The sequence below is a fragment of the Rissa tridactyla genome, chromosome 3 (assembly GCF_028500815.1).
Source record: "Rissa tridactyla isolate bRisTri1 chromosome 3, bRisTri1.patW.cur.20221130, whole genome shotgun sequence".
Classification (NCBI taxonomy): Eukaryota; Metazoa; Chordata; class Aves; order Charadriiformes; family Laridae; genus Rissa; species Rissa tridactyla.
The window spans coordinates 124059698-124074102 of NC_071468.1; the positions used below are offsets into that span (position 1 = coordinate 124059698).

Sequence of the window (14405 nt, forward strand, 5' to 3'; positions counted from 1 at the left end):
CACGCAGTAAAAAAATCCTGGCTGCTGCTCCCCCAGCACATTTCCACTGCAGATTTAGCCCAGGTGATTGGTACCTGGATAAATTTAGAGCAGGCTCAGACCAGACCGTCTCTCATTCCTGTATGTGCAGCATTAGGAGACAGAGATGCACACAGTTGTTGGTGCTGAGCATCTCTATGAGCCTTAATGCAGCCCTGTCCACGTGAGATTCAGCATGCCCTTTGGAAGAGGCACTGGGGAAGGATGCGCCTGGGCATTGTGGGAAGATCCTGAAGAGATATTTGCACTTGTGTAAGACAGCCTGAGTCCTCGCTGCTGGGGGTGTGGGTTACCAGGCTCCACAAACCCCAATTTAAGTGATAACAGCAGCTATTCTAGTTGGAAACACCATCAAATGTGGCCCCACACCGACATCAAAAAACACCATCAGAAAGACTAATGAGATTTCTGATTTACTGGCCAAAAATCACAAAGGGAAGAACTGTTCTATATTAACACCCTCAAAATAGCATCCACTGAAGTGGAACTGTTTGCTTTTGGTCAGAGGGGGACAGTCAGTTCTTTTCTTTATATTTTCTTAACATTTAGGGGAAGTTTCAAAATGGAGGAGCAATTTCAAAATAAGCAGCTACATGTCATAAATAATGTCACATCAAAAGGGACTACAAAGGAAAGATTGGTCTCGTTGGGTGTCCCCCTTCACCTCTGCTCTGTGGTTGCCTCCAGCTTCTTTAGGACTGAAACTATTCACCAAACTCACCCCAAATTCCCGACTGCTCTTAGATGCCTGCCATGCATCGCTCCCTCTGAAAAGTGTGATTTTGAAGTTAATTTCTTTTAACTCCAATCAGACACTCTGGTGGCTGGAGGGATTTTCAGAAGAGGGCTTTTCTTCTTAAGGGGGGTTTGCCCATCTATCTATAGCAATAGAGTCACACTGGCATTTTCCTCACACATAGCTTTGAGAGCATAGCTGACACCAAATTCCTAGAAGGATTAACCTATACTGCCAAAATAACGTTTTGCTGGCACAAAGCTGTCTGCACATCTGTATTACCCCTTACCTATGCTCTAGCTGCCACATCTGGGCTCCCCAGATCTGTCTGGACACAGCAGCCACCTGGGCTAATTTACTCTGCCAAAAAGCCCAGCGTGGAAAATCTGATAATATGAGAGGCTCCATCTCCAGGAGTTGGACCACAGGTCTTCCACGTTATTTTTAAAGTGATGGGGAGGATTATATGACCATGTTTGTGATAGGCAGAGGACTGTGCACAGATTATGTCTATACCTGTAATGCAAATGGTGCCAGAGTCCAAGCACTGGCAGTCGAGTGTTTCTGTTAACATGGTCTCTGGTACAGTTTTGGCCAGCTAGCCCTTTACCAAAGCTTTCCCAAGCAAGGGATAATGAGTTCACATAGGCCAGGAACCCTTCCAAAAAGGCAGATAGGATACAACTACTCTGTTTTGGAGTCTGCCACCTGGGCCCAAGGTCAACGAATAGCTGTGGCTCTGTTTCTCATTTGCTGGTTTAGATGTCACCACAGTGACCCAGGTTCTCTCAAGTCTTGAGTTCCCATGTGCTCTTCTCCTCTCTGCTGTTTTTTTATGAGCCATTATCTGGTGGCAGCCACTGTACGAGATCAAAGATCCCAGTTAGCTAGGTGCGAAGAGGCTGGTTTGAAGATCTGTGCATATGTAAGGACTGAGATTTCAGCTTCACCTAAGTGCTGCCAGAAATGTTTCAGCTGTGGATTGGATGTCAGCAGCTTTTTTGCCTACAGAAGTAGGTAAAATCTGAGATACCTGCGGTCAGCATCCTATGAAAGGGTCAAGGCTGTTATGGAAAGCAAATAATGGCCTTACACGGCTATAAGAACTGTGTACCTACATGCCTGTTGAGATCAGCCTTCTTCTTCTTGATGTAGCAGGGGATATTGTCTTTCTGATACCACTTCCTTGAGGATGGTGATAATCTGACTGGCTGTTCAGGGAAATGCAACTTGAATATGTCCTCTGACTGATCATGGCACCCTTCTCTCATCAGGTGGGTGTTGGGGGGTTGTTTTGCCTGCTTGGCCTTCAGTGGTATAAAATCATGGTGTTGCGTCACTTGAATTTGCCCACGTTACATTGGGTCTGTCAACTTCTGCTCTGCAGAAGCTGATGGTAGCTATTCTGCTCATCTTGAACCCAGGAAATGGTTTCCCCAGCCACAGAATCACAGAATCGTAGGGTTGGAAGGGACCTCTGGAGATCATCCCGTCCAACCCCCGGCCAGAGCAGGGTCACCCAGAGCAGGTGGCACAGGAACGGGTGCCAGGCGGGTTTGAATGTCTCCAGAGACGGAGACTCCCCCACCTCTCTGGGCAGCCTGTGCCAGGGCTCTGTTCCAGAGCCCTCCTTTCTGCTCTCCTTTCCTTGCTGGAACTCAGAGCTCTCCTCTGAGCTCTTGTGGGGATTTGGTGGATGCCAAACCACTGCTACCTAGGGTACTTTTCATCTTACTCACTTCTTCTTGTTTGGTCATTTCAGTTCGATCATCCACACTCCAGGTAGAGTCAACGGAGAGGCAGCGAGGCATTTCCAGAGGGCAACTCATCCCATGCCTCAGACAGCTCTCCTTGGGTCGAATAAACGCTGAGGCACAGGATGCACGGAATATCTTCAATAAGAGCTTTTTAAAATGGGGGGGAAGCTTTGCCAGTCCTTACATGGTGGGTGATAGCAAACATTTCCAACAGGAGATTTGACTCTTCACTGAGGGTATTCAAGGACAATCCAAAACAGAGGGCAGATTATCCCATTTCTGCTTGGCCTAGGGTGCTTGTGCCTCCCGCAGAAGGATCAGTCGCTGGCTTTGCATCCAGGAGAAGATACAGGACTGGATGGCCCCAGGGCCTGAGCCAGTTTGGCAGCTCCCGAGTTCACAGAGGAGATGAATAGGAGGAGACATGACAGAAGCAGCCGAGATAATGAGAGCACAGATCAGACGAATGTGGCCGGTCACCTCTTCTAGCAGTAGAGACAAAGGGGCATTTGGGAGAACTGAAAGGCAGCAGGATGAAAGGGGAGAAAAGCAAGTCCTTTTGAAACACAATCCATAGTGAACCTGTGGACCTCAGTTCCTCAAGGCAGTGCTGAGGCAAAGGCTGGAGGGGAATTAAAAAGAGATGCAATGTTTCTGGGGTCAGTGAGGACGTCTTAATTGAGCAAAAAGAAAAGGGTTTAGGAAGCATTCACATTTCGGGACATGAGCCATCCTTTAACTGGCAAAGGGTGGGAGGGCAACTCTCCATGTGAGCAAAGTATTCTGAAGTTGCCTTGCTATGGACTTTCTCACTCTCAAAATAAAAGGTTGGGAACATGGATGTTCCTCTGGTCTGCTGTGGAAGAGCCCTCCTTGTGTTAGCTTGGACATGGACTGACCTGTATAGAAACTCAAAGCAAGCCTCGTGTCAGGAAATGTCGGTGAGATTCTGTAGTAGAAGACCCTCTTCTTGTTGTCCAGATCTACTTGGAGATTGGTCCCCGAATCCACCGGTGCGACACCTCTTCCTGGTGCCAGGCTCTGGTTTTTCATCCCTGGTCACTCCAGCTCTGAGTACAGTACAGAGGTGTCACATAGATGTGGGCGAGCCATTCCTGTGGCAGGCTTATGAGTGATGTCCACCATAAGTGGAATAGCACTCATCTGCCATAATGGACTGGTGGCACACTGCACAAACCAGTTAAGGAAGTGTCCTGAAGTCTTTTGAGGCAAAACAGTATATGCAGCCCATTATTATTTATATACTGGTAATGATCCATATTCTTCCACGTTCAAAGTGGAAAACATAGAGGGAGAATGAAGGAAAGAAGAAAAAGTCATTCCCTCCTCCTAAAGGGGGAAAAAAAAAAAAAAAAAAAAAGAAAGATCAAGCATCAAACTCCAGCAGAAACAAATGAAAATCAGAGCTGGGGTCTGATTCTGATCCCTTTTACTCTGGTGCAAATAAATAAAGAGATTAAAAAGTAAGGGGGAGCAACTTTCAGGCAATGCTATTACATCAGCAGAATCTGTCTCGATCTCTTTTGTATACAAATGCATTTTCACTCCCTGTGCATCAAAATGAAAACCTGTTCCTCGATTCGAGCTTCAGGGAGGAACGTGCCACCCAAAGGGGAAAACACGATAACAGGGTTCACCGCACAGAGACCTGAGCAGCCAGCGAGTGATGGGGAGGAACCGAGACGTGGCGCTTGGCATTAAGCAAGCGCTGCCTTCGCACAGGGGTTGATGGAAGGTTTCGTGTCGCACTGAATATTTCCTGTCCGGCTCACCCGGGAGAAATGTTGGTATCTTCCTGTTTTGTTTTAGTAGAGTCTTCAGGAGAATTAATGTCAAAAAAGAAATAGAGCACCATTTAGGCATCGCTTTCAGCTTTAAAGGGACAGGCACCACAGTAAATACTTAGGGAATATGCTACGCTGAATGCATTCAAATTACTTACAGCCAATAACCTGCAGCTGGATTTGTGATGAAGACTGTACATACCCCTAGTGAAAAACCTCTCTCCTCAGCCGAACAGCACTGTAAGCAAGGGAAAAATGGATATATTGTTCATTTTAAATATTCGTTTTTGTGTGCGTGTGTGATTTGTCTGCAGCTTTTATTAGACTTGTTGTAAAACCGTATGTAATTGCGCAGCGTGAATGGGTCACATAGACTGGGATGGCTTTCCATGCGCTGTTTTTATTCCTGCACATATATGGGCTTTAAAACCAGCAATGGCGATTTAAGGGGAGTCATTGTTTTGAGTCTCTCTTGGGGATGTGGATTTTTCAAAGACCCTCATTATATTTCTGAGATGGTCTTTTCTTTTTCTGATGATGGGCCATCGGTAGGAACTAGAGGATGAAAACTGAAACAGGCTGGAACTGAGCCTGCCCCTGCGAGCTTCAGCAAGGCTCCAGGAGCTTCCCTTGAACTCAGAGTGGTCCATGCTCCTCTCCTCAGGTATCAAACCGTTACCTGCATTTACTCTAGTCCACTCATGTTTTCTTGATCCCAAGCAATGGCTCTTATTTCCCCATCCCAGAGACTCTATTCCTTGGTCTGACACATTTCTCAGAAAGTTTAACCTGCCTTATTTCCCACTGCTTTCTCATTTTTCTTCACCATTTACTGTTGTTTAGTCCCCCTGCCACGTGTGTTTACCGCTGAGGACTGTTCATTAGCTTCCCTGAGAAAGGCAGAATTACTAAGGCAAGAAGCCGTCATCAAGGCAGTTCAAGATGATGGGCGAGTTCAGCTCCAGATTCAGACACCTAAAGAAAGGTGTCTTCAATGGAGGTGCCTCCATGTGATGGGGGTGTCCAAGCTTCCCTTGTATTCAGTGTAGATGTAGGCAATACAACCACAGGGTCTCAACGACAACCTTCGTACTGCCTGTCTGTGCTGGCCATGACGGCCGAGGAAACAATTTTGTTGACTTTTGCCTAGTGTCATTTGAGATGCCCTGAATACCCTGCCTCACTCCAGCTCCCAGCTTAAAAATGTTCTTGTCTTCTGTATGCAAACTTGTCACATCTGCCAGCTCCACATGGAGGTCTGGGATATCCTAGAGCATCTCAAATGTTGTTGGATTCCCATCTGTGATAGTTGCACTAAGTCTTAATTCTCCATTGAGGAAAGTAAGAGACATCGCTCACCTGTGGACACCCCCAAGGTGAATCTCTACAGTAGGAGCTGAACCCTGTCTGAAATGCCTTGGCAAGGTGCACTGTGTTGTGAAGGAGGTCTATTCCCTGCTATAGCATGGATTTTATGTGAGAGCTTGGATAAATACTTCAAATCTTAGTGCTTCTTCCGCCAAATAGGGACATTATAGAGCTCTGCCTCACCATGCCGAACACATATTAGGAGATGTCTCACCATAAGGACTTCAGGACATATTACTAAAAGGACCTGGGGAACTAATTCTTGTGATGTGTCATTCAAGACACATGGGCTTGACTCCTCAATGGTGCTGACTATGGCCTGTGAGTCACTCATTGCAGGTGACAGGAGGAGTTCAAGGGCTGTTGTAGAGCCTGGTACAGAGAGTTTGAAGATAACCCCGTTCAATGCCACTCTGACTTGTTACAGGCAGGCAGGATACAGATCCCACAGGTGAAGCCACAGGGCATCCAGCCCCATGGTAGATGATGTCCTGCTGGCTTGAGAGTGCCCACACAGATGTGTCAGTGCATGGTGGGTGTTTTCCACTCCCAAGACTAAGCACAGAGTGGGAGGAGTGGGAGTGGGTTTATTGAAGTGACTTCAGTTTTAAACCAACCCCAGCCCTTTGATGAACAAACCTTGGGAGGGAGTTGAAACCCACTCACGCTAGATGAAGGTGCGTCAGTCACCATGTGCAAAAGTCAAAATCAAAATTAAAAAAAAATACTTCCCATGTGATCCAACTTATCAGGACTTTTTGTTCAAGTTATAATTGGAGACATCTCTATAGGTGCTTAGCTATAAGGCCTGGAGAAGTGGAAAAGAAGGGAAGAATTTATCCCACGGTCTGTGAGAGTTGTACATTGTATCAAGATTTCACATCAAGAAATAACAGAGAAAGATGGGAATCAGAAACTCATGGTCAAGATGACAAAAGCCAAGGTGTACTTTGTCATTTAAGTCTGTATGAAATAGCCAGGGAATAATTTCTGTGGCAACACGGTAAGAAGTGCTGCAAAAATCTTCATATTGCTCTGTGGCTTCTGCTGATGTCCACCTACTGATCGCACTCCCCTGGCACCCAGGTTCAGATCCTGCTCATCGCTAGGATGCCAAAATGTGCATTCACCACAGAGCCCTGAATTTTTAAACAACAGTGGGAATATGTCAAAATGTCTAGAGATACTTCATCCCCCCCCCACCTCCTCGGATCTCAGTGCAAATGAGGAGACAACAAACTGTTTTGTAAGGGTAGGACTCATCCCGCCTGACTGCTGGTGTTCGCAAGTCCCCGCACTCCCCTGTCAAGGGATGGGGACAGGCACTTTGGGAGCATGAGTCAACCCCCCCCTTGTCCCACACATGGATCTTAGGACAGGGTGAATCACTTTCTGGGGGTGTCTGCCTCTCTCTGTTGACTCGAGGAGACGTTCAGATGACTATCAGCAGGCATGGTACCGTGCAATGGGAGTGACTCAACACACATACCCTCAGCCAGCGCTGTGCAATTTACGGCAAAGACTGTGATTAGTGTAGGCTTCTGCACTGAAAACGTTATGGTGGGAAAAGTCTTTATGTGTATACTGGGGTTTTGTTTCTGTTATATTTTATCCCTCTCTCTATTCTATAATAAATGAACCCAACAGAAACATTTTTTTAGAATCATAGAATCATTTAGGTTGGAAAAGACCCTTGGGATCTTTGAGCCCAACCATTAACCCCACTCTACAAAGTTCTCCCTTACACCATATCCCCTAACACCACATCTAAACGACCCTTAAATACATTCGGGGATGGTGACTCCACCACCTGCCTGGGCAGCCTATTCCAGTGTCTCACCACTCTTTCTGGGAAGAATTTTTTCCTAATGTCCAGCCTAAACCTACCCTGCTGCAGCTTGAACCCATTCCCTCTTGTTCTATCACTAATTACCTGTGAGAAGAGACCAGCACCAACCTCTCTACAGTGTCCTTTCAAGTAGTTGTAGAGACCAGTGAGGTCTCCCCTCAGCCTCCTCTTCCTCAAACTCAACAGTCCCAGCTCCTTCAATGGCTCCTCATCAGATTTATTCTCCAGGCCCTTCACCAGCTTCGTTGCCCTCCTCTGCCCTCGCTCCAGCACCTCGATATCTCTGTTGTATTGAGGTGCCCAAGCTGGTGTGACACATCTGTCTCTTGTGGGTTGGCGCTGCTTGAATTTCAGTATATAGGTACTTCTAATGCCGTACAAGTTTCTACTATAACAGCCCTAAAATAAGACAATAGCACCACTAACCTTAAGAATTGTGTGGCATTGGTCAGCCTTCCAAAGCTGTAATGTCTACCAAGAATGTAACACATCCAATGGGTTAAAAATAAACCTAATCTACATCTGTTTGCGGCTGAGGCTGTTCACTTTCAGAAATGTCCATCCATTAGAGTCCCCAAGTCCTGTATGCAAGTGTTTCTTATTGAGGACTTGGGGAACTTGGGGAAAAATGTGGTTTTCTTAAGGATGGTGGCCTAAAGGTTCCCACTTTGATAAGGCCATTGGTCTTACTTGTTTGTAGGTTTTAGTTTTTCAAAATTCAGTCTGAAATGCTAATGCACATTTGAGCCCAAGGCAAGGTATTCAGAGGGAGACTTGAGAGCTGGTGGAAAGGCATAGTTTTGGTGGACCTGCAGGCTGGGAGAATATCAACAAGGGCCAGAGGTGGAGGTCTGACATCCTTCCTGGCCACCTTCTCCAGACATAGCTAGGCTGGAAAGGGGGAATTCTAACCCCACCGCACTGTGGGGTGGGATCCTCAAAAAGAAGATAAAGTCTCTAGAGTGAGGTCTGAAGAGCCACTGGATCTTCCTTCCATCCCCATGGGAGCCAGGTCCTTGTGGGCACAGGGAAAAGTGAGAAGGAAACAAAAGAAGAAGAAATGTAGGGTTTTCAGACTTTTTAGCTTTTTAACCCATAGCAGCTGCCACAAGCTGCTCCTTGAGTTTTCTTAAAGTAGTAAAAGCAAAACAGACCTGGGCTTGTTTTCCAGTATGTTACACATCACAGATGGAGGGACGTTTGTTATTGTTTGTTTTGCTTGAAACCATTAGCCCTTGTCCTTTAGATTGTATGGGTGATGCTCCCAGAGAAATCTTTGGCAAAGGCCCAATCAAAGTATAGCTACCAAATTACTTAGCTTCCCAAACACGGATCTTAGTCCATCACCTCTTCCCTCACCTGCAGAGCAGTTGTCCAGTGAGCAGCAGTGGGAGCAGTGGGAGCAAAGGAATGAGATGCCAGTGGCTTTTTCCCAGGAATCTGTAAATTAATTTTTATTATGATGCTTGGCTCAATGAGTTGTTTGATTTACCCTACCCTTGTGATGGGGCACTATTTTATCCGCTGGAGGAAAGAAATAGTTTAAGTGTTGGTTGTGATGGGGAATAAGATGAGGGCCCTTTGGAATATCATGGGGTGCCTGCCTCATGCTAGGGTGCAGGGGGTTGAGTTGGGAACCAAGGGTGACCCCAGGGCCGGCAGTGCCCTCACTGATGGGAGCAGTACCACAGGGTCTGAGTGCACTGGGTAGAGCTGCGCGCTGGTAACGGCTCCCTCAGCAGTCCTAGACAAGGCAAGGGGATGGACCAGGTCCAAGGTCCCTCCAGGGAGTCCCTCCAGGAACAGAATGAGACAGGGCTGGAGATGGGGCTGGAGACACGACTGCCACTTGGATCTGTGGTCCATCCAGGAGACGAGGCTGGAGATAAGCTCCCTGCCATATAGATCTTCAGTCCATCCTGGAACCAGGGCAGGGGAGTTGCTGGAGGGATCAGATTCTTTGTTTTGGGACCATTTGAGGGTACTGACGAGTCTTGATGTTCCCTGTATTTATATATTGATCTGCATGGGACCACAGGGTGACAAAAAATTGACCAATTGCCAAAGGCCAACGCAATCAGAGATTCCTGATTATGGCAGAATCAAGCACAAGTCAATGTGAATGTTGCTTGTATGAAAGTACTTTAGAATAAAAAAGATCCGTGCAGTTACAAGGAATATAGATGCCCTGCTCTTACGGCGGTGCACTCCAAGACAGACCCCTTTCTACAGAAAGTAACCTTCATACTCGGGCTGCAGTGTTTAGATGGGAGCTGGATTTCAAGTTCTCAAACGTGGATCTAATAAGGATGAGGACAGAGGCTGTTCCTTCCAAGGAGAGAAGGGCTGGGGTGGGGTGGCAGGGCCAACGGCTCATGAAGATAAGCATAATGTGCCGTGTCAGAGAACTCCTGAATACAGCATCGTTTCCAATTCACACACTGTTATTTCTGTATTTTTCTCCTCTAGACTGTAAGGACAACCTGACATGAGTTGAACCCTTAAGCTACTGAGCGTGCCCCAGATGCAATAATGTAGTGAGCAGATGATGTTTTCAACCAAACCTCCTGTCTAACTCAGTGGATCTGTGTGTCTTCCGGCAGGTGTGTCCTCTGTGGCCTCCCTGATGTCCCTGGCTTGGGTGCTAGCCTCCTATCACAAGCTTCTTCGGGACTCTAGGGACGACAAGAAGAGTATGAGCTACAGAGGGGCCCTCATCCATGTCTTCTGGCGCCTCTTCACCATCTCATCCCGAGTTATTTCTTTTGCTCTCTTTGCTTCCATCTTCCAGCTCTACTTTGGGATCTTTGTAGTGGTCCATTGGTGTGCCATGGCTTTCTGGATCATCCATGGTGGGACAGATTTCTGCATGTCTAAGTGGGAGGAGATCCTCTTCAACATGGTGGTAGGGATTGTGTACATTTTCTGCTGGTTTAATGTCAAGGAAGGGCGGACTCGATACAGAATGTTTGCGTATTACACGGTAGTCCTGACGGAGAACGCTGCCTTGACGCTCCTTTGGTATTTTTACAGAGATCCTGACACTACTGACTCATATGCCGTGCCAGCACTGTGTTGTGTCTTTCTTAGCTTTGCTGCTGGGATAGCTTTGATGCTGTTATATTATGGTGTGCTGCATCCCACGGGGCCAAGAGCTAAGATCCTTGCCAGCTCCTGTTGCGCCGAGCTGCTCTGGGGCATTCCTTTGCCCCCCGATGTTGAGCCCATGGCACCCCAAACCCCTGGGTACCGGGGGGCCCAGGCTACGCCCACCAGAGCGGTCACGGAGCAACAGGAGGAACTCACAGCTGACACTTGCTTGCCCGTTTTCCAGGTGAGAGCAATGGTACCATCTACTCCATCTGGGCGACCCTACCCCCCAGAGGGGCCTCTCATTAAGATTGACATCCCGAGAAAAAGATACCCTGCATGGGATGCTCATTTTGTAGACAGGAGGTTAAGAAGAACTATCAACATCCTCCAGTATGTCACCCCCACAGCTGTAGGTATTAGGTATAGAGATGGACCTCTCTTATATGAGTTGCTACAATATGAATCTTCACTTTAAAAGCTCCTTAAAGCAAAAGTAAAAGAGGGGACCTTATTTTTGTTTACGGTAAACACAGATCATGAAACAAACACAAACCTTCAGATAAGCTTTCTTTCTGGTTGCTGTATGTATAAAAAAAAAAAAAAAGATATTCTCTATGTTTTGTAAGTAAAAACAAAAAGAAAAACTTTTCTTTTGTTTTTTACACACAAGAAACAGTATTTCAACTTCCACACCTAGGATTCACAGGTGGAGAAGGAGGCATCTCCACATCAGTTTTATACCGTACACCAAGTGTAGAACATTATTTATGGGATTGGTGCTGATTGAAAAATAAAAAAAACAAACAAACAAACCTACAACTGCCTTATGCCCTTAGGTGCTGAGTTTCATTAAGTACTGTCACCTTTCTCATGCAAAACTCTTTGATGATTATATGCCAGGAAAAAAACAACCAACTGAAATACAAACCTTAAAATGAAAAAAAAAAAAAAAAAAGAAAAAAACGAACAACAACAACAAAAAGAGAGAAATGTATGAAAAACAATCTTGTTGCTCCTATTGGATTTAGCAGAAAAAACCCAAAATGTCTAAAGATTAAGAAAGCAAAGCCAAGACACCCCCGATGGAGTTTGATTTTTCCAACAGTTGAAAGACAAAATCAGGTCTGTAACTCAATTTGGCAATGCATTTATAACGCCGTTTGGCCAAGCCCGCGAGCCTTGACCGAGCCGTGTTATAAACGCGCTCCCCCCGTGTAACCGCTTCCCTCGTGCAAATGGGCCGCGCGCAATGGCCGGTTTGCACCAGATTAATACGGTAATACAGTATCTGATCTTGTTTCGAACAATCGCACACGCTAAAGAGCCACTGTCCTCAGTGGAGTAAATAACAACCGTCTGAGCCCAGAATAAGGCCTGCCACCTTGATTTCTGGAAAATGCGAAATCTGCAAGCATTGAAATTATATACCAAAAACATTATACTAAAGTACATCTACACATATCTAATAACTCTTTCAGTAATAATAAAACTCAGCATAGTAGCAAAAAGCGAGTCAATTTAAAGGCACAATACTTGATCAGTGACTGGCAAAATAATTTGACCTACTGTATCATTTTAAGGCTGTGAAAGGCATACATGTATTATTTGTAATCTCGTGTAAGACCTGTCATGTCTCACTCAGTGCGAGCCTTAAAGTGATTGTAAAGCATCCTTCGTTCCATTTCGGGGTTTGGGGGTTTTGATTTTTGTTTTGTTTTGTTTTGTTTTGAAGGAAAACAAAACATGAAAATCGGGATAAAAAACAAACAAACAAACAAACAACAACAAAACAACCAACAAACTTCTTCAAACGGTAATAACCTGTAAACTGACTCACGTCTTGAGATGATTTGGTGCTTTGTATTTTTGTTGATGTTGTTGTTGTGATTTAGCTGAGAATTCTTCAACTCGGTACGTGTGGGGAACTGCTGATAAAAACTGTCTCGTGTCACCCTCTACTGTAAGTACATGGCGAGAAACACCACCAGAGGAAATTCAAGAGCGTTAGCCAGAGCATCGTGGTTTAGCTTAGCCTTCTCACCGCAAGGAGATGCTGCCACCTCCGATGATGGCAAAGCCTAGACGGTCACCTGCCGAGGGTTGTGTGGTTGTCTTGACATTTCCAAATAACCCGCTCGGTGTCTGAACATTCACATCTCTTGAATTCTGTTTCTGTGCTGGAATCTCTTGTTTCGAGTTAAATCACGGGTTTGCGTCTATCTAACACCCTTTTCCTTTTCGAGAGTATTGCTCCTTTAAAGGGTTATTCCTGTTTCAGGGCATCTTTTCAATCCCACCATCCCTCTAATTGGGAGGGGAAAAACCAACAACAACAACATGAGATATTTTTAAGTGAATGCTGTAGTATTTTCTGTGTGCAATTGCAATTTTTTATTCCAGAAATACTGTAACTGTCTAGGGTGCAAAACTCCCATGCTGACCTATTCTGAAAAGAAGATCAGCATGGGGGGGATATTTTTTAATTATGATTATGATTTATTTTTTTTAATTTGAGGAATCGGTTGGTTTTTTTAATTATAATAGTATTTAAAGAAACTAGTACCAATTTTATATAACAGTTTAAAGAAGCTGAATGCTTTCTTCGCCTGAATATACCTGAAGAGAAACATTTTTTTCAATCAGTGATCCTTTGCAGTGTTCTGAGAAAATGTTGGGGTTTCTTCAGTTGTTTCATTTTGTTTTGTAAAGGAAACTTCTAACTGGTGTCTGTCCCTTTTAAGGAGGGCAGGACTCATGCACGCCAAACTATAGACACACGGCAAAGTTTATAAGAAGCCAAATTGTCACTGGTACTGTAATTCCCAGTCAAACTCCATTTCAGGCAAATGTTTCTGGGCTCTGATTATAACCAATAAGGCGGTCACATTTTCATGCAAAGGGAGGGATTTTGTCTTGTCATTCCCTATCTAAATCCCCAGTCCCTTGTTTACTGTGCGCATAAATATATATATATATTCACACATATATATTTGTGAAAAGCTTTCATTTCCCTCATCCATTGTCTGTGTCCCATGGCCAGTCCCTTCTCAAATGTCCTACTAACATTTCACCCTGTTTCTTCCCTCTGTCTCCGTAAAAAGAGGTAATTTGTGAAGTGAACTTGCTGTCCCCACCTATCGAGTCATAAAAACACAGAGGTGCCCATCTTCTAGCAACAAGCCTGCATTTCTCTTCCCTGGACTTTCTTTGACTTACCTTTAATACTAGTGTAGATTTGCTCTGATCCAGTTCCCTGAGACTCATGCCCTGTGTAAAGACTCTCATTGGTCCTTCCGTGGAGATCTCTCCTCTACACATCTGCATTTCATTGGCATAAGCATGAGAAAGGAATGGATGACAAACAGCCCTTCTGTTCCTCGGGATCCTTCCTCCAGGAGATAGCATCCTCATTTCCAAAAAGCACCAAGAGAAGGTCCCCCTCTCCAAACTTGTCAACCTTGAGGTCTGATTTGGAGATGTGATCCCACTCCCAGGCCCCACTGGACAGCTGGACCCTGCCGCTTTGCACCAGGACAGTGAAATGAGTCAATGAGCCGAGGCACACTCATCGGGAGTCAAGGAGGAGACCCTTCAGTGTTGCCTCTCATGAGCATCTGCAGCCTGCCTTCCCTCAGGAACGGGACCCTTGCTCCAGACCGCCACACCAACAGCCGTCCTCTCCATCCCGTTACGGGAGCGGAGGGGCAAAACACTCTAGAAGTGACCTTACCTCTCAATGCAGTGCTAATTTCTCACAA

The 14405-nt window shown here is 45.6% G+C and overlaps 1 protein-coding gene across 1 annotated transcript in view; it reads left to right on the forward strand.

Annotated features, from left to right (window-relative positions):
• XKR6 (XK related 6) overlaps positions 1 to 12938 on the forward strand; it is a 207129-nt gene extending 194191 nt beyond the window's left edge. The window contains exon 3 of the mRNA XM_054197416.1: positions 10158 to 12938. Within this exon, the coding sequence (XP_054053391.1) occupies positions 10158 to 11122 (965 nt within the window). The 3' untranslated portion in view covers positions 11123 to 12938. The remainder of the gene's footprint in view (positions 1 to 10157) is intronic.
• Positions 12939 to 14405: the final 1467 nt, after the last annotated feature.